Genomic DNA, 19,648 nt, shown 5'->3' with positions numbered 1-19,648 from the left:
AGAAATTTAATTATTTGGAGGGATTTAGTCAACAAGCCTTAGGCAGTGTGAAACAACAATGAGAGGAATCAATAGAAACTTTTAATTTCCTGTAAACTGAAAACTGAAGATTGATACACTGACAAACTTTACTCAGACTTCGACAGTTTGATTACCAAAAAGTTTATTATTCCACAATGTCTACAATCAATAATCAAGTATTTGGTCACAACAAAGATATGAATATTACTTGCAATTTATGAGTACACACATCTGACAAATTCCTTCCAGTGCGCAAGCAAGCAACAGCTACGAGCGGCAAAAAAGACAACTTACCAAAAAACTTCGATTAGTACCAAAATCTCCTCTGGCGCTACTAGAACGTCCAGGGTCAGCTGCGACCTCTCCTGATGCGGCTTCTCTCCATGCAAATTCACGACATCTCCATGACACAACCGTCTCCGAGTTCCATTAGTACCTTTCTACCTGAGAACTTTTTCCGCCGGAAGCCATATTTTTTTCAAACAACAGGCAGACTTGTCGATCTGCCTGTGAACGAAACACTGCCCGACGGTGATGTCATCAACTTTTTAAATATCAGGCACTCTTTCCTGCTGTAGTATGCATATATGCCTGCCCTGATAGCATTTCCTTCAAAGTTGTCTGTTTCAGTCACACAACACAATCTCTTCTTGACTTTCTAGGCTACACAATAACAGACTCCCAGTTGAACTGGCATCCTCTTGACCATTCGGGACTGTCTTTCTGTCTCTGTAGAGAGATGTTCAGTGCCTCTGCCACCCTGCCAGTCACTTTATTCACTGGTATCAAAGACCTACTATTGCCTGTTTCCCTTTCAAAGTAAACATGCAGTCTGTACATAAATTCACGCTCTTGAAATCCCACCGAGCGAGGTGATGCAGTGATTGGCATACTCGTCTCACCTTCGGGAGGATTACAGTTCAAATCCGCGTTCGGCCACCCTCATTAAGGTTTTCCGTGATTTCCCTAAATCGCTTCAGGAAAATACCAGTTTTTTTTTTTTTTTTTTTTTTTTGAATGGGGATGGCCGACTTCCATCCCCATCCTTTCATAATCCGATGGGACCAAGGACGTCGCTGTTTGGTCCACTCTCCCAAATGTACCAACCAACCAACCAGCGTAGCTCCTTTTTCAAAAGTCCTCTTCTCTGCACTATAGGAAGCTATTTTCCACACACACTGCAAGAATCTCATAGAATTAATGCCAAAGCAAACGTAATCATAGTGACATGAACGAAGCATACAGCACCACTGACTGAAAGCAGCGATTGCCCAGCCCTACAGGAACACTGGGACGTTGCCATAGTAACATAAACAAAATCTTATGATCCTATTGGCCATTGTGGATGCGAGAAGCACGTGCGCCAAGGGCCGCTTCAACTGTCAGCTTGTTTCAATTATTCAATAATTGAAAATAGTTTACAAATCGCTGCCTACCAGATTTGCAACATCAAAAAATGGTTCAAATGGCTCTGAGCACTATGGGACTCAACTGCTGAGGTCATTAGTCCCCTAGAACTTAGAACTAGTTAAACCTAACTAACCTAAGGACATCACAAACATCCATGCCCGAGGCAGGATTCGAACCTGCGACCGTAGCGGTCTTGCGGTTCCAGACTGCAGCGCCTTTAACCGCACGGCCACTTCGGCCGGCTTGCAACATCATGAAGCTAACATGTAACAGCTGTGGAAATGGAATGAGATGTCCTACATACTGTGATATACAAATGATCACATTTCAGGATAACCACAGAAAGTAGGCAGGACTAATGTCACCTCCATACTGTGTATAAGGAAAGATTACAAAGCGGGTTTCTCGTCCAGAAATAGCTTCTGAATATAGACTGTGAGGAGATCGTGTTATGCCTACCGTAACAAAGAGAAAAGTCAACCAGCACGTGCTGGAAATCGATGGTAGCAGCCGCGTGGCTCGAGTCCGCCGGCAACCCACGAAACGATGGATTCAGGGGGAGGAGGCAACACTCTACGCCATGCAGGATCTCAATGGCACAGGGCGCCTGAGAGGACAGACCATCCGTTCACTTGGCTGTGAAAGATTTTACATTCACATCATTTCCCTTCAGTTAGAAACGTGAGCTTGTCTGCAGCAAGACTAGTATCCACACACACAGTACAATGACATATGGAGCACTGTGGACTTTCTGCGGTGACCGCTGTTGGGGCTTCACTTGACGGAACTGAGCAGCAGAATGAGGTTCGTGCACATTGACGCGGGTAATGATAACACTGGACACAGTAGCGGAGAAGTTTCGCCACGTAGTCTTCCTAGACGAGTCCTCGTTCTGAATACAACACCACGAGGACAGACCTATGTGCACAGGCTCCGAGGAGAACGGGTGTTGCCAGACTGCATTCATCATCGTCATACACGCTAATCATCTCTTATAATGGTACAGACTGCCATAGGATCACGTCTGGTTCCCATAGCCGGCAATTGGACAGCACCCGTAAGATTTTCGACTAATGAAGGCCAATGGTTGTGACCTATCATCGACGTCTCAAGGATGCTATAGTTAGAAACTCTCGAAATTGCTCATGCTTCAGTGACCTAGGAGGCGTTAGTCTGTTGCCTAGTCCGCACGTTGTCCAAAAACTCTCCCTCGGTGATAACTTCTGACAGTGGTTTCCTTGAGCCTCGTACCTCACCAGTCACAAGTAACTGCGATTTATGAAACTTGGCATAGAGTCGAAGTTGTTTGGAAAGGTGAACCCTCACCTGTCATCCAAGCTCAGCCCGACTCAGTGCCGAGTCGGGCTAGGGCCATTATTGCTGCCACAAGTGAAAGCTCTATACACTAAATTTAGCGCCATCTACATATATAATCATTTATTCATCCTCCTATGCTATATACGCACAACAAATAAATTTTTTGAAGTTTTCCTGAGGTATTGAATACGCCTCGTAGTTTATTTCCACGCACGGTACTTCGTTTACACAACAACCAGACATATTCAGGCTGGCCTTAGAAGACTAACATCCGTCACCCACAGGGCACAAGTTATTAGCGCGCTGTACGCATTTCACTCTTGCGTCGAGATTGTAATTGCAAGTCTGTTCACACTGCCGGAACGGAGGGCCCTCGATAACGAAAATACAAAACAGTTTTCTGGTGGGTTGCCGCTCGCTGTGGACGACTCCATCGTCTTCGCTGAGAGAGAATCGTGGAAATAGTAGGGTATCTTGTGTTAGCTATTTGATAACCGCTGTCTCTTCGAGTAATGCTTTCCGCGATGTGTATCTCCGCAAACTCTTTGATGATGGACTGGGACAATGGATTCGCTGTACCCAAAACTGTTATTTGATTGTGTTCCATTTTAAGTCTCGTGGATATACAGTTTTCGACAATGGCAGACTTCATGGCTTGCAACAATGTGAGTTCTACTCAACATTCTTCCATGTTTCGCATTCTCTGTCTTTTGTAAGCAATATCAGATTGACCAGAGATTTAGAGTTCTCTAGCTTTTTCTAGTACTATGTTATTCTTCATGGATCCAAGAAGACCTGATATCTTAAATGCTGGAAAACCACCTTCACTTTAAATTTCCAAAGGATCCGGTTTGTCTTGAGTGAGAAGTTGCCAAAAGACGGAGGAAAAGGTGCGTTTTTTCCTCGGCATACAGTCCTATTTGTCCGATTGCTGGCTTTTGACTGATAACTCCATGTTGATTTGCTGCGTTGGGTATCCATTTTACCCCTAGGACTCCTCTTAGACCAGCTAGCAGCTTAGGCCAGCCCTCAGAAACGGAAACTGTGTGCGTTCTATGTACAAGTGGCTTAAGCGTACTCACGTCAACTCAAAGACTAAGTATAGTTCCGGGTGACTGGCCCAGAGAATCATCATTCTTATATCTAATCTGAACCCTTCAAGCCGGTAGTTTCCGGGCGCGTGCCTAGCCTACTGGTGGTACTTTATATGGCTGGCTGGCTCCAGAATGCAGCGTTTCAGCGAAATTGCTCTAGGATGGGAATTACTTGTTCAAATTTTACGAAAATTTCAGGAATTGGTATCAATACATATTTATTATGATTAAAACATACACTGTCTCTTAATATAAATTTTGAGTGTGGTACAATTTGAAACAATCTTCGAAACAAAGTCCTACACCACAGTCCTCGCACCAGAACGATGTTTCCTTATGTTTCCGCGTCTTCTTGCAGTAGACTGCACATCTCTTTGTAGGCTTACTCGTCTTCTCTGTGGGTGGGATCTTCTCAATGAAATGCCTTGCTGTGAGCCGTTCAGGCACAGAAGTTTTTGAAGGTCGCCCACATCGAGGTGAAGTTACATTCTTCCCGTGAATTTCCAGGAATTGTATTATGAGCAGAAGCCTGAAATTTATAAGAGTTCTTCCGTTGTTTTTTCGCTAGCATTGTAAACAATAAAAGCATTGTGTACTGCAACATTCATCAGCCTTCTAAACATTTTCATATACCACTTTACTCCTTTCTTCATTTCCATGAGAAAAGGTTGTAGCTTCTGATCCTTCAAATCTACACCGCCCATAAAACTATTGTACTCTTTCATGCACTGAGGCTTTCTTAACTCGTTGCCCCTTTTGGTTGCCGTAACAACTGCATCACTATGAAACGTAGAAGTAAAGGCAACCTGCTTTTTATCCATCCGTTTCAGTACCATTACGCCGTGTGAATGATATGCTACGAGTTCACCTTTCTTCAGTTTTGCGCGTCTCAAGGCATCAGGTACATTCTTCCTACTCAGACGAAGTGTGCCAGCTACATTCATACCTCTTTCCTTCAAAACGTGGCACAAAAGGACGCTGTTATAATAATTGTCCATTCAGAGCGTATGGCCTAAGTTGAAAAGAGGCTCAACAAGCTTCACTACAATCTGACTGGTTTTCAGGGTATCTGCAAAAAGAAATTTCGTTTCTATTTCTGTGGAACTTCCTGCATAAATAATAAATCGCCTTAAATAACCTGTTGAAGTTTCGCAGATCTCATAGGACTTTATACCAAACTTTGCTGATTTTAGAGGTAGATAGGTTTTTATTGCCAGCCTCCCTTTCCATAACGTAAGAGATTCATCAACAGCAATGTTTTATCCCATGTTGTATGTATTTCTAAATGTATGATTCAAGTGCTGAATGACGGAACCCAACTTGAACATCTCTTATTGCCTTCAAATGTAATCAGTTCTTCATTCTTCACAAAATGAAGGAATCTGCAAAGTAGCTCAAACCTGTCTTGTTGCACACTCTGGTAAAAAATCGACGTGTTCAAAAGCAGATGCTTGCTGAACTACGACTTTATGGATGGCTTCTGAATAATTCCCATCAACATCTGCAGGGCAAAAATCACACAAAGCTCATCTTTGTCATTATCTACCAAGTTACGTAGCCTAGGACGAGGTTGTAGAACAGTCTGTTTTTGTATACAATCTGCAGCACAACGGATAGTTTCACACACGATTGTTTCTACGATAGTTTCACCGAAATAAAGCTTGAACGTTTTAGCTGCAAAATTTACCTGTATCAAAGGTCCACATTTACCAACGACTGGTGTTTTCAAAGAGACATAAGAGCTATCAGCTTCTTGCAATTTCCAGTCTTCTTAATTCCGTGCGCGTTTTACTTTCAATGTCATCGTCACTGTCCGCCGTTTCTTCCAAACAGTCAAAATCATTTTCATCGTCAACATCTAGATCACTCCCGCTGTCATTTATACTATCTAAACCATTCGTTGGTTCATTGAGAATTGCGAGAATTTGCTCTGAAGTAAGATCGCGCGAAGTGTTTGGCTGCATCGTTTTGCGTTTGAGAGTGTCGTTCGGACTGTATGATAAAATATATTTCTCCCGACTGCCTCACTTCGTGATAAAGATCTTAGAAGCAGAGCAGTACAGATATGACTGTAGTTAGCTGACGAAGTAGCATCGACTGTTGTCAACAGATGGCAAAGCAATACAGTTTTACCTCCGGTACTGCAACTGACGAGTACGTGGTCGGGATGCCGCCGGATCGGACACTCGCAGCGCGCGAGTACGTACTCGGCTCCCAGCTTGAGGGGTGAGTATACAAGAATGACAGACAGATATGTTTTTCTGATTCCATGGCAAAACTAGGTGTTTTTGCAAACGGATTTGAGATGGTGTTGAAACTGCGTTAATTTGTCCTTCTCACGTGGCCATACTATGAAAGTGTCATCAGCATACCTACTAAAACAATTTCAGAGCTGCTGATTCAAGGGCTCTTTCCACAAAGTTTCCTGTAATAAATATAGATACCATGAAACAGTTAGAGAAAAGATATGCTGGAATAAGGCTGTGATGACTGGAATTTGTTGCTACTTGCTTACATGTTGTCTGTGGTATGAGCCTTCTAAATAGAGAGATTACATCATGACCAACGAACTAATCTATATTACTCAGATTACGGGTCCAGGTCTAGCTGCGAATTCTGTCGAGATGCAAATGTGGAGCGAACATTTACCACAAATCGTCTCCATAATGTGGCAAGGTGTTCTGCCAAATCATATTTAGTAGCACCAATATTGCTTACTATAGGTCGCAATAGTACACCTTCTCTATGAACGTTGAGGAAGTCATATAGTCTGGGTCAACACAAATATTTAGCTTTAGTCACTTGATTAATATTTCCCATAACGAAGAACAATCCAGGGATGCTCAACTTTTCCACTACACTCATTGTGTGGGGTCGCGATTTTCAGAGTCCCGCGACAAAGCATACATTTTAGCGGTACAGGGGCACGAGGTAACAGTAGCGTCGCATTGCCTTTGGCGGTCTTGGTATTATAACTTCTGGATTTTCTCGGTGACTTCCTGTGGAGGTTATGTTGCTTCATACGATAGGAGTTTTCATAACTGCATGGCGAATTCCCATCTAATTTCTTCTGTAGCAGTCAAAGAAAAATGTCGCACATCTTCTCCAATGCCATTTAACAGCATTTTATCGTCCAAAGTTTTCTCTCTGAAGTTAACCACCTAAAGCAGATCATCGCCTTCAAAGCCAAGGCTTCTCCTTCTAACGGCCATTGCCATTGGCCTCTGAATATGAGATCGCTCCATTCTTCTGTACTCGCGAATTCGTCGTTCCCCCGCTGTACTGCTGCCGGGACTTTGTATTCTGTCTGCAGTCTTTCACTGCAGGTTACAGACTAGGGAAAAAATCCTCTGGATCTCTGTGCTACGAATGCCTATGACGTCTGGAACACTATGAATTGCCTCATGCTATTATCAGGTGTCACCAACAGCATGCTACAATAAACTCTGAATGCCTGGAAATTCAAGTGCCAATATCTGCTGATTCGGGACGTTAACTTTTCCCAGCTGTAAAAATTCCGCGGCTTATGTTGTATGAGGGTGGTTTGATAAATCTGGAGAAAAAAGTGAGAAGAAATGTTAACTCCTCGAAATAGGTTTCTTTGGGGGATATACACTTTCTTAAGTAATTCTCCAGCTTTCTCATCGAAAAAATAGGTCCTATCAAATTTTGCAAAATACTTGTTGATACAACTGTCATTTCCTCACTTAATGACAGTTCCTTCCCAGCAAACCGAAGTTTGAAGTTTGAAAAAAGGAAGACGTCTTCTTGGGCTACATTTGGCGAATAGGATGAAAGCGGAACCAATTCAAAGCCCAGTTCATGCACTTTCGCCTTTGTAATTACTTATGTGTGGGCTTGTGCCTTACCCTAATGAAAGAGCACTTTTGTGTGTCAACCTTGGTTTTTTTTTCGGCCAACGGAAGTTTCAAACGATCCAACAATGAAGCATAATAGGGACCAATTATGGTTCTGCCTTTTTCCACGTGACCTATGATGGTTATTTCTTGTGAACACCAAAAAAACAGCATCATAACCTTACCAGCTTGCTTTCTTTGGTGCGCTTTCATCAGACTTTGTCCATTGTTCTGACTGCTATTTGTCTCTGGTCAGTAATAATAGATCCAGATTTCATCAAAAGTCACAGATCGACGCAAAAAGTCTTACAGACTACGATTCAACATTCTCAGACATATTGTTGAAATATTACGCCGGATCGATCTGGTCGACTGAGCAATCCCGTCCCTCACCTCGGACACAGCTCCTTGATAGCCAATTTCCCATGCTGCATATTACGCACTCTCTCAACTGAGATGCCTACAGCATCAGCAATGTCGCGAATTTTTATTCGGTGGTCTTGAATAAAAATATCATTGATTCCGTCAATGGTTTCCTTTGTGGTGACCTCAGTTGGATGGCTGGAGCGTGATTCTTCTTCAGTGCTTGTCCAAACAGGTTTAAATTCATTAATACAAAAGCAAATGGTCTTAAGTGAGGTGCAGAGCTCGGGTGAACTTCATTCACTTCTGTTTTGATCTGTACGGCAGCCCGACACTTCGAATGAAAACATTTAACGTTGCCGGCCAATGTGGCCGAGCGGTACTAGGCGCTTCAGTCTGGAACCGCGCGACCGCTACGGTCGCAGGTTCGAATCCTGCCTCGGGCATGGATGTGTGTGATGTCCTTAGGTTAGTTAGGGTTAAGTAGTTCTACGTTCTAGGGGACTGATGACCACAGATGTTAAGCCCCATAGCGCCCAGAGCCATCTGAACCATTTAACGTAGATGTTGTGCTCTACAGTCCAAAGCCTGATTTGGTGCAGCTCTCCATGCTACTCTATCCTCTGCAAGCCACTTCATCTCCAAGTAGGTACTGCAATCTACATCCCTCTTGATCTGCTTGCTGTATTCATCTCTTGGTCTGACTCTACGATTTTACCTTTCCGACACCCCCGCCCCCCCTCCCCTCCCCGCCGCCTTACTCCGACCATCATCAGTTATTTTGCTCCCCAAATAGCAAAACTCATTAACTACTTTAAGTGTCTCATTTCCTAATCTAATACCCTCAGTATCACCTGATTTAATTCAACTACATTCCATTATCTTCGTTTTGCTTTTATTGATGTTCGTCTCATATTCTCCTTTCAGGATACTGTTTATTCTGTTCAACTGCTCTTCTAAGTTGTTTTCTGACTTTGACAGATTTACAATGTCCTCGGCAAACCTCCTCCAAATTTTTCTTTTGTTTCCTTTACTGCTTGCTCAATATACAGATTGAATAACTTCCGGCATAAGCTACAACGCTGCCTTACTCCCTTCCCAACCACTGCTTCCCTTGGTGCCCCTCGACTGTTATAACTGCCGTCTGATTTCTGTATAACTTGTAAATTGCCTTTCGGTCCCTGTGTTTTACTTCTGCCACCTTTAGAATTTGAAAAATAGTGTTCTAATCAACATTTTCAAAGGATTTCACTAAGTCTACAATTGCTATAGAGGTAGATTTACCTTTCGTTAACCTATCATCTATGTGAATTCGTAGACTCAGTATTGTATAGCGTGTTCCTACATGTCTTGGGAATCAAAACTGATCTTCCCCAATGTCGGCTTCTACTAGTTTTTCCATTCCCCTGTAAAAGACTGATATTAGTACATGGCAGCCGTGACTTATTAAACTGATGGTTCAGTAATTTTCACACCTGTCAGTACCTGTTGTCTTGGAATTGGGATTATTAAATTCTTCTTGAAGTCTGGGGGTATTTCGCCTGTCTCATACATCTTGCCCACCAGATGGAAGAGATTTTTGTCATGGCTGGCTCTCCCAAGGCTATTAGTAGCTCTAACGATATGTGGTCTACTCCCAGGGCCTTGTTTCGACTTAAGTTTTTGAGTACTTTGCCAAATTCTTCACGCAGTATCATGTCTCCCTCTCATCTTTCTCTATGTCCTCTTCCATTTGTATAATATTGCCCTCAAGTACATTTCCCTTGTGTAGACCCTCTATATACTCCTTTCACCCTCCTGCTTTTCCTTCTTTGGTTAGGACTGGTTTTCCACCTGAGTCCTTGATATTCATACAGATGGTTCTCCTTTCTCTAAAGGTCTGTTTAATTTTCCTGTAGGCAGTATATATGTTACCCTAGTGATATATGCTTCTGCATCCTTGCATTTGTCCTCTAGCCGTTCCTGCTCATCCATTTCGCACTTCGTGTCGTTTCCATTTTTTTGACGTTTGTGTTCTCTTTCGCCTGATTCTCTTACTGCGTATTTATATTTTATCCTTTCATCGATTAAAATCAATACCTCTTGTGTTACCCAAGGATTTCTACTAGGTCTCCTCTTTTTACCTACTTGATCATTTTCTGTCTTCAATATTTCTTTTCTCAACGCTACGAATCCTTCATCTAACGTTTTCCTTTCCTCTGTTTTTGTCAATCGTTCCCTAATGCTCCCTCTGAAACACTCTACAACCTCTGTTTCTTTCAGATTATCCAGGTCCCATCTCCTTAAATTGCTACCTTCTTACAGTTTCATCAGTTTTAATCTGCAGTTCATGACCAATAAATTATAGTCGGAGTCCACATCTGCATCAGGAAATATCTTAGTTTTTAAATATGCTTCTTAAATCTCTGTCTAACCATGATGTACTCAATCTTAAATCGTCCTGTGTCTGCAGGTCTCTTCCAAGTATACAACCTTCTCTCATCTGCGGAGCTGGTTGGCATATAAACTTGCACTACTGTGGTGGGTGTGGGCTTCGTATCTGTCTTCGCTATAGTAATGCGTTCACTGTACTGTTCATAGTAGCTTATTCGCGTTCCTATCGTTTTTCTCATTATTAAACCTACCCCTGTATTACCACTCTTTGATTTTGTATTTATAACCCTTTATTCACCTGGCCAGAAGTTCTGTTTCTCCTGCAACCGACCTTCACTAATTCCCACTATATCTAACTTTAACCTATCCATTTTCCTTTTTAAATTTTCTAACCCACCTGCTCGATTAAGGGATCTGATATTTCACCCTCCGACCCGTAGAACGCCAGTTTTGTTTCCCCTGTTTACGACGTCCGTCTGAGTAATCCCCACCCGGAGATCCGACTGTTTTGCCTTCGGAATATTTCACCCGAGAGGATGCCATCATTTAACTATACAATAGAGCTGCAGGCACTCAAGAATAATTACGGCTGTAGTTTCCCCTTGCTTTCAGCCGTTCGCAGTACCAACAGAGCAAGGCCGTTTTAGTTGATGTTACAAGGTCAGATCAGTCAACCAAACATTTAATAACAGTGTGAAACTCGGCGTTCTCCATTTTTGATCGCTGTCGACACGCAGATAAATTCAGGTGGCTGTCAAAAACGAACTGAGCGTTGTAAATTTTTGAAGTTTTTTATACGATTCTTGGAATAAGTAACCTTACCAACTACGAAGGTACAACAAAAATGATCCATTCTTTCACGGAAATTTACCAAACTTCAAATCACTATTGTATTAATATTTGTTGGCCAGAAAATATTGTAAATATAGAAGAGTTTATTTATTGCTATACTTTACAGCACTTTATTTACAGAACTTAAAGCTAAGGACTAGAAAATTGGTGCGTATGAATTGTGATCCAGTGTCTTCCTCTCTACCGCGGCATCAGACGGACGAAGACGCCGTTGATTGGCCTCAGCACCAGCTCACCCACCGCCCTCAGGTCCTCCAGTTTCTCCACCGTCTCTATACGGAAATTGCGTAAGATGTACGACAGCACTGTCTTCTCTTCCAGGATGGCGAACCTCTGACCTGCAAAAATCCCATAATAATTGGCCAAAATGGTACTAATCGATATTTTACTTTAACCTTACTTTAAAAAATTGAGCGTTTGGTATGTGTAATTTAGCAGTACCAGATAGCACAAGAGTCTGTTCACTACCATTGAAACCAACATGCTTTTTATGAATGTGAAACTCTAGTATCTGTAGTAAAGAAGGACGTTGAAAGTTAGGGGAAACTAGGCGTGAAAAGGACCAACAGTTTGACAAAAATACGTCTGCTCTATACAAAAGTGCATTTCTTGTCAATTACAAACAATGTATAGTTTATAAATATTTTCATTTCCCGTTTGTTCGTATAGTTAGTTTGAACGTAATGTTGCACAGGTTCCATGTCCCCCTGTCATTTCAAAATGCGCCAGAATCCTTGATGCCTTCTTCTTTTATTTACTTTTTCAGCTTTTAAATATAGATCGTAAACACAGACGTATTCTAGAAGACTCTGACTATCGGAAACTAAGTATTGGCGTTTCTAGAAACCTGTGGCGTATTTGTAAGCAAAGATCTTATGACTTATTTATTTTCTTCTTGCTTTAGGAATATGAAACACAGTGAATGGGTTTCCTGTGTTAGAAATGCCGAAAAGAGAAATTTCACTCCGAACGGCTGTTTCGAGCCAAGCAGCTCAAAGCAGCATCGAGTAATTGCTTATCATTTGGTTAAACAGCCACCTACAGAAATTCGGTGTACAGACATACAATACATTCACAATCATTTCTTGCTGTTATGGAGACTATTAAGCCTACCTAAAGCCGCTGCATAGGGAAGTGGATACTGGAAACTGTTACAGATCAGCTGAGAGTAACCGAAGCCGAGAGAGCTGCAGAAGCTAGGATAAATGAAGGAAAGAAGAGAAAGAGCATGGAGGAAAAAGAAACAGGTGACTAACAGGAACATGCAACTTGAATGTTCTAAAACAGCATAGCGCTAAGCTAAGAAGTTTGTAGATCCTCTTTTGCGATTTACCGGAAACCTGAATTTTTATCATTCAGGTACACTTTCCTCTTAAATGAATGAAGTTAAATTCACCAAACTTGTCACGTATAATTAGAAGGACCTTATACATCTCCCCTGCCTACTATTTTCTGAAACTTATAAAATATGGTGATTAATGCGTGTGTTTATTAATCCTCATTTGTATATATACTTCTCTTAGTAAAATAAATTTTGTTATTTTTCACAGACTAGCATCAGAAGGTTAAACTGGATGTATAACATACTTCCCTGAATGTTGTATGTAGCCTGACTGTTTCCCTAAGCAGTCGAGTTAGTGGTAGCAAAGGAAATGGAACGCCAGTGATATAGTGTTGTTTTTTAGCCTTTTATAATTTTTTTGTCAACAACATAATATAATACACATGTAAATGATTTTCTCAAAAATACTTTGCCTAATATCGGTAATTATTTTTACAAAATTTGAGCTACTTGTGCCTTTGAGATCAGTATTACTGTGAGGGGGAAGAGAAGTTTAAAAAAGTCGTCGGTTCAGGGACGAATCCCCTTAAGTGCCGAAATGAAGAGAGAGTATGAAGAAAGGTGAGAAAGACTGTCAACAAAGCATGTCGCCAGAAAATATTCTCCTGAGGAAGCCTCCTAGTGCAGCTTTGTAGTTACAGAAGGGACCTGTTACACAGAATACGAGCCCAAGGATTGGGAGATTTGCGTTTTCACAAAATATGGAAACTTGCAGATTCAAGGGGAGGTATTTGCAAACAATGTAATAATCTGAAAAGCTTCCAGACAGAACTTTTCTTTTTTTTTTTTTTTTTTCAGAAGCAACTGACCAACACGTAATTCAAACGCCTAAATGAAGGCTCTGAACAGGTCAATCAAACAAATCATATGCCTTTAGGATATATTGTCGACCAACAACGTAGGGGACACTTCGCTACCAAACCCAACTTGAAGCAGTTTACTGCGATTGCTTTGACTTTCCCAGAGTAATAATTCTTGATAGCCTCCTCGGGTTTGCTACCGCATGCTAGTATCCAGTAGGTAAGCCGAGGAAACTACCACGAACCATTTCAATGTCTGCCTGAATGTCGGTCAAGGCACTGGTTCTGAATGCAAGCTTCGATGGGCAACATAGCTATTACTATTCTAGCCTTGCCTAGTTAGGCTGCAACACGTGCAGCGCAACCAGCTGCTGGAGCAGATACCGTTCTATTTACACAGTATGAAAACCATAATTTGTTCAGAGCCGCACATATCGCCAATTTGTTGAAATAAATTAATGCTTTCATCATAACCATCATCTCCTTCCAATAGTTAGGTATTGTAGTCGTCTGTTCCAGGCTCTATCATCCATCCACCTCTTCAGATGTTCGTCTTATTATCGCTTTGTGATCGGCCGTTACTTTCTTTGGCAATCTAATTTCTGTCGTTCTATCAACATGATCCTTCCACTTATTTCTATTTTCTGCTACCTTGTCAGTAGCTGAAACGAATTTTAAATCTAATCTTATTGTTTCATTCTTTATTTTAACCATTTTATTATAATTCCTTACATATCTCGTGAGCTTCACTTCTGCTGCCTATATGCGTGATTCTTCTGTTTTCGTTTCTGTTCATGATTTCGAACCATATCCAGGAGTATGTATAGCCGTAATTATATAGAGAAGACAGCTTGAAAATTATTAACCTTCTTCTAAAATGTCTTTGTCATTGTTGAAGTCAGTATCACATCCTAGATAACTCAAGTGTTCTAACATTTTCTCATTTTCGATCTGACTGGATTCTTCCTTGTGAAAGCCATTGTCATTGTCTTATATACAGATATAGTGAAATTGTGTTTTGGTTAAATGTATATATTGTTCTTTGTAAGAACAATCACCCTTTAGGAAAATTTATGCAATGATAATATATTTATAATAAGGAAACCTTTGGAAACTATTGAAAAACATAGTTAATTTGACCAGAAACACAATTAAAGTTCATTGATCACAGGAAAGCCTTCAATAGAGTAGAAAGACCCTAGTTGTGAAAAAAATTAGAATAAGTTAATTAACCGGAGTACAAGTCACCCTGCCAAAGTTCTGGTTGTCTGAAAGTAATAGTAACAACTAGTAAAGTCACACTCTGATAAGTTTTACTAGGGTGCACATATTATTGTTTTATCTCCAATTTCAGTGTATCATGGAAAGAAGTTTTGGATGATGTACTAAAGAGTAAAGTGACCCTGTGATTAATTATTACTAGAATGGCAGTGTTATTTGCCTCAAATTAGTTATGGTGTATCATGGTTAGGTGTCTCTTATTTTGGATTCAAAATAAGTAAGTCACTGTTTAGTGTGTACCTGCCATCAGTTTCGCCACGGTAAACGTAGATATATTTCATAAGTATGAAGTAGTTGTATTTTACTATAATTACATCCTTCCAATTGATGTACCTAATACTATTATTGATCAAAAATGTCACATTTAGGTACTGTGTTAATGATCCATAAATATCATTAATGTAAGTTAGCCATTTAAGGTGGAAAACATAATAAATCCATCACCAATAAATAAGTTCCTAAAGTTTCGTAAAGGTGTGTACTACATACGTAGATGTCCAACATGGGACTAATTAATACAATGTATAACGTATCTCGTATTTGGGGAAGACGTCGGGGACTTGAGCTAAGATGGCCTACAAAGACCTCGTCACACAAAGAAACAGCAGAAAATATGGAATAAAATCTGCAGAGATGAAGAGATTAGCGTAACACATTTAAGATTGTATATAACACGATGTAATGGAAATGTTTCAAAATGAGGTATCGTAGAGAAATTATTGTTATCTTCATCACTGATGTTACAAGTTTGTGGCAGATTACAAACTATAGCTCTTAAGATATGCATCAGACACTGTCTCAATAAACAAGCAAACAAGAAATTTGGCACTACTACGTCTACTGACTACTTTCTTGGTTTCTTGACATAACGTAGATGAATTAAAGTTTTATCATGTCAATTTTTTTCAGTACAAGGAGTTGCTTTGTAACAGTATGTAATCAGAGACTACCATAATATTTTAATATAGAGCCCCTTTGTGGTGCAGAATGTAGCAACGTTGTCGTTGGGACTGCTTACCTATGCAGTTACGAAGTCCGGCGCTGAAGGGCACGTAGGCGTAAGGGTGCCTTCCCTGGGCGTTCTCTGGCAGGAAGTTGTCAGGGTTGAAGCGGTCCGGGTTCGGCCAGTGTTCAGGATCGCGGTGGACTTTGCGGATGTGCAAAAGTATCATTGTTCCCTTCGGAAGGTGGTAACCACCTGCCAGACGGACAAATCAAACATGAGGCTTATCATCACCATATATCACCATGTTGAAATTAAACCGCTGTATGATAAAAAAATTGAGATGGTCGAAGAATTCAAATATCTTGGAGACTGGATGAGCTGGAATGCCCTCGAGAAAAAGTTAATGGAGTCCAGAATAAGTAAAAATGAATGACTTTCCAGCTCACCCAAAACACATATAACAAAAAGTCCCTGTCATGGAATGTAAAAATACGCATTACAATAATGCCAAAAACTACACAGAAATTTTTTACACCGGAAGGATACACAGAAAAAAATGCTCTGTACAAATTTATGCTGCTAAGGCGCACTGCAGTATTGAATTTACTCATTTCTGCTGCACGAAGAACCGCTTATGATAGCGGTTTGTGGAGCGCTTCCTACCTACTGCATGAATCGGCGAATAAGCAGATCCAGCCGTGACAAGCGAACGCAGCGCCACGTAGAGCGAAGTCAAAATACACACGAACGAATTTTAAGCACTTTAGCAATGCCAAAAATGTCCCAAATCATCTATTTTTTGAATAACTAGCATTTCATATGGACAATTAAATTGATGTAGATGTAATTGTTGCACAAGCGACTAGCAGAGGAAAAAAACAAGGCAAATTTTGATGTTACAGGCATCTACCACCAATCGTAACTTGTAATTGTTGACATTAAATATTTTATAACAGTTTCTGTAGCACAGTTATTATGATAATTTTTGAATAATTTTTCATTTTACTAACAATGAAACAGCTCCCTGATTATTATATGTAGTTGTTACAAGTATACGAGGTGTCTGTTAGATCAGGAAATAAACATTTTCCTTACATCGGGCACAATTGACAAAAGAAAAAATCGATGCCTACAGATACTTCACAGTCATTCCTAGGTTTAGTTAGGCAAGACTGGAATTGAGTAATAAATGGTCATAGCGTTGTTCGGCGTATTGTGCTGCGTGGCAGGTGTACTGTATGAAATTCGTAAAATATGGAGATGCAAACATACGATGAAGAAATGACTGAAGTTAACTGTGTAATAACTTTCTGCATAATGCTCCTCACAACTGAATTTTTTCATTTTTTTATTTTATTTTTTTAAATAAATTATATATACTTCCAGATGGAATCAGAATTTCTTTTCGTCGTCTTCCTAAAAACAGGGGTGTCATTATGTCCAGGCCAACAAAAGCAATGAATTATTTTCTGTAAATGGTAAGGTAATAATAATAAAAAAAAGGTTACTGAGTAATAATTTGGCAGCATGCAGGTAGTCATTCTACACGGATTTTGGCTTTCTGCACAATGCAACGTAGTATGGCTTACTAACCGTGAAATCATGAAAACATGGGGTTGATGGCAAACCAAGGTTGGCAAAACATTCGCAACGAAATAATCATTTTAAGAGTTTCAAACCGCACATAATTTTTTTTTCTTTTTTTTTATACAAGTGAACCAAACTAACCAGGAAACACAATGGATTACTGTCAACAAAAATGTCGAATATTCAGAAAAATAATCACCAATTAATAATGCGTATGGGATGTAAACAGTCGCGCTACGTGGATTTTAATGTACAACACAATGCTACATGTTATGTTTTGGTAGCTGTAAAATCATGAGCGCTTGGGGATGATGGCGAACAACGGTCTCCATACTGGATGCAAAGAAAAAAAGTCACTAAACTGGGATAAATATCACCCAAATTTATACGTGAACATCTATAGACAAATTACTAATGAACTATGAATCCTTATTGATCAACGCATGAATTATCAGTAGTTCAGTCTCACACGAAGTCAATAGCTCACACTACACACTTGCCGGGAAGTTTACTAAAGATTAATGTACCTAAAAGCATTCCTATAGCGAAAATGACGCTGAAAGATAGCTGCAACCAGTACTTAGAAGAGACAGCCCTACAGAGAATTTCCGTTACCTTACCACGCCGAAGCCAAAATCCCTGGCAGCACGGATGCAGAGAAACGGCTCCGCTTTCTAAAGAGTGGAGGGGGAAAAGGACGCGTTCGGCCTGACTAATCATTTCACCACAAATAAGTAACCTGACGTATATCTTAGACTCATATCACAGTATTCATTCCTTACTAACCTTGCTAAATTAAGGTTACCAATGGCTCTACTCTACTCACCCTCTGTGATTACCCACGCAAGCGTTCAGACTTACAATATACTCATTTACATTCAGTCACAAACTCCGGAAAGGATGTGTATCAATAAATAAATGAACGAGTAAGCCCATCCCTTCTCCGGAAGCTATTGGTTTGCGGAATAATTAAATACGTCACAAGAAAGTCTCCGTTATAAATAAGCAACATGCCTCAGAGAATGTAATCGTAATGAAACGGGACTTATGAAACCCTTTCATGTAACAAGCTGGTACACCGTTTCAACTTCATGGTCGGCATTGTTTACTTCTGTTCTAATAGCAGACAGTGGAGACTTGCAAACTGGAATACCAGTAGGCAAGTGGATTATTTGACAAATAACATAGAACGTTAAAGCATATTCATAACTAATTATATTCTGTGAATGTTAACGACATTCTTCCTGAACGTACGTACTACAAGTGGTACGTTCATTGGTGAAAGAGTCGACGGATGAAATATTAAACAAAGTGTTTTGCATACCTACTTCTACGTCCTGGGTAACCTTTCGGCCTACGAAAGGCACGCTGGGATAGAGCCTGAGCGATTCCTTGATCACCATCTCCAGATACTTCAAGTTGTTGAGGTCCTGCATCGATGGATTCCGCCGGGCATCCCCTCCGAAGACATCGTTTAGCTCTGCGTAGACCTTCTCCTGCAATCATTATTGTAGTTGTTCAGATCAGATAGTGAGAGAAGTAAGTAATGATTACGCAAAAGCGAACAGTTGCTGTAATATGCAGTATTCATCCGTGGTTATGTCGTAAGCTCCTCTGCAAGGTACTATATAGCCTGTAGTATGAATTATTAATGGTTTTTCCTACAATTAAGGAAAATGTTTCCCTCAAACGTGTTACATTTTATTTATAAAGTTTCTGGTTCGATCACTTTGAAGGTGTGGGTACATAATACATTGACGGCAAAAAAAATCCCAGCACTGAGAAATAATTAACGCAGAGTACAGAATTTTTGGGTATTCATTTCTCTAGGTAATGTGTTTAAGTGATTGATATCCTAGGTTACTGGAAGCGCGAGCTAAGCCATTGTAAGTCTGAAATGCTGGTACGTGAATAACTGGTGTAGCGACCAAAATGTTTAATGCAAGCCTGCAAGCGTGGATGCGTTTTGTTGTACAGGCGGCTGAGGTCAGTTTGTGGGATGGAGTTCCAAATCTTCAAATGTGTGTGAAATCGTATGGGACTTAACTGCTAAGGCCATTAGTCCCTAAGCTTACACACTACTTAACCTAAATTATCGTAAGGACAAACACACACACCCACGCCCGAGGGAGGACTCGGAGTTCCGCCGGGACCAGCCGGATGGAGTTCCATGCTTCTTGCATTTCGTCCGTCAAGACAGGAATGGTTAATGCTGATTGTGGATGGCGCTGGATTTGTCGTCCAATTATGTCCCACACATGCTGGATTGGAGACAGATCTGGTGATCGAGTGGACCAGTGCAACACGACAACAATCTGCAGAGCATGTTGGGATACAATAGCGGTGTGTGAGTGAGCGTTATCCTGTTGGGAAATACTCCCTGGAATTCTGTTCATGAAGGCAGC

At 40.7% G+C, this 19,648-nt stretch overlaps 1 protein-coding gene and 1 pseudogene across 1 annotated transcript in view; both read right to left on the bottom strand.

Annotated features, from left to right (window-relative positions):
- Nucleotides 1–499: 499 nt before the first annotated feature.
- LOC126412978 (piggyBac transposable element-derived protein 4-like) lies at nucleotides 500–5,101 on the bottom strand (annotated as a pseudogene).
- A 6,285-nt stretch (nucleotides 5,102–11,386) lies between these two features.
- LOC126412175 (cytochrome P450 4C1-like) overlaps nucleotides 11,387–19,648 on the bottom strand; it is a 43,907-nt gene continuing 35,645 nt past the window's right edge. Inside the window, exons 10-12 of the mRNA XM_050081656.1 lie at nucleotides 18,568–18,739; nucleotides 15,729–15,908; nucleotides 11,387–11,625 (exon numbers count right to left, since the gene is read on the bottom strand). Coding sequence (XP_049937613.1) covers nucleotides 11,468–11,625; nucleotides 15,729–15,908; nucleotides 18,568–18,739 — 510 coding nt within the window. The 3' untranslated portion in view covers nucleotides 11,387–11,467. The remainder of the gene's footprint in view (nucleotides 11,626–15,728; nucleotides 15,909–18,567; nucleotides 18,740–19,648) is intronic.

This window comes from Schistocerca serialis, chromosome 7 (genome assembly GCF_023864345.2).
Source record: "Schistocerca serialis cubense isolate TAMUIC-IGC-003099 chromosome 7, iqSchSeri2.2, whole genome shotgun sequence".
Classification (NCBI taxonomy): domain Eukaryota; kingdom Metazoa; phylum Arthropoda; class Insecta; order Orthoptera; family Acrididae; genus Schistocerca; species Schistocerca serialis.
Note: the sequence above shows the minus strand (reverse complement) of the source record. Positions and strands in the feature narration are given on the sequence as shown.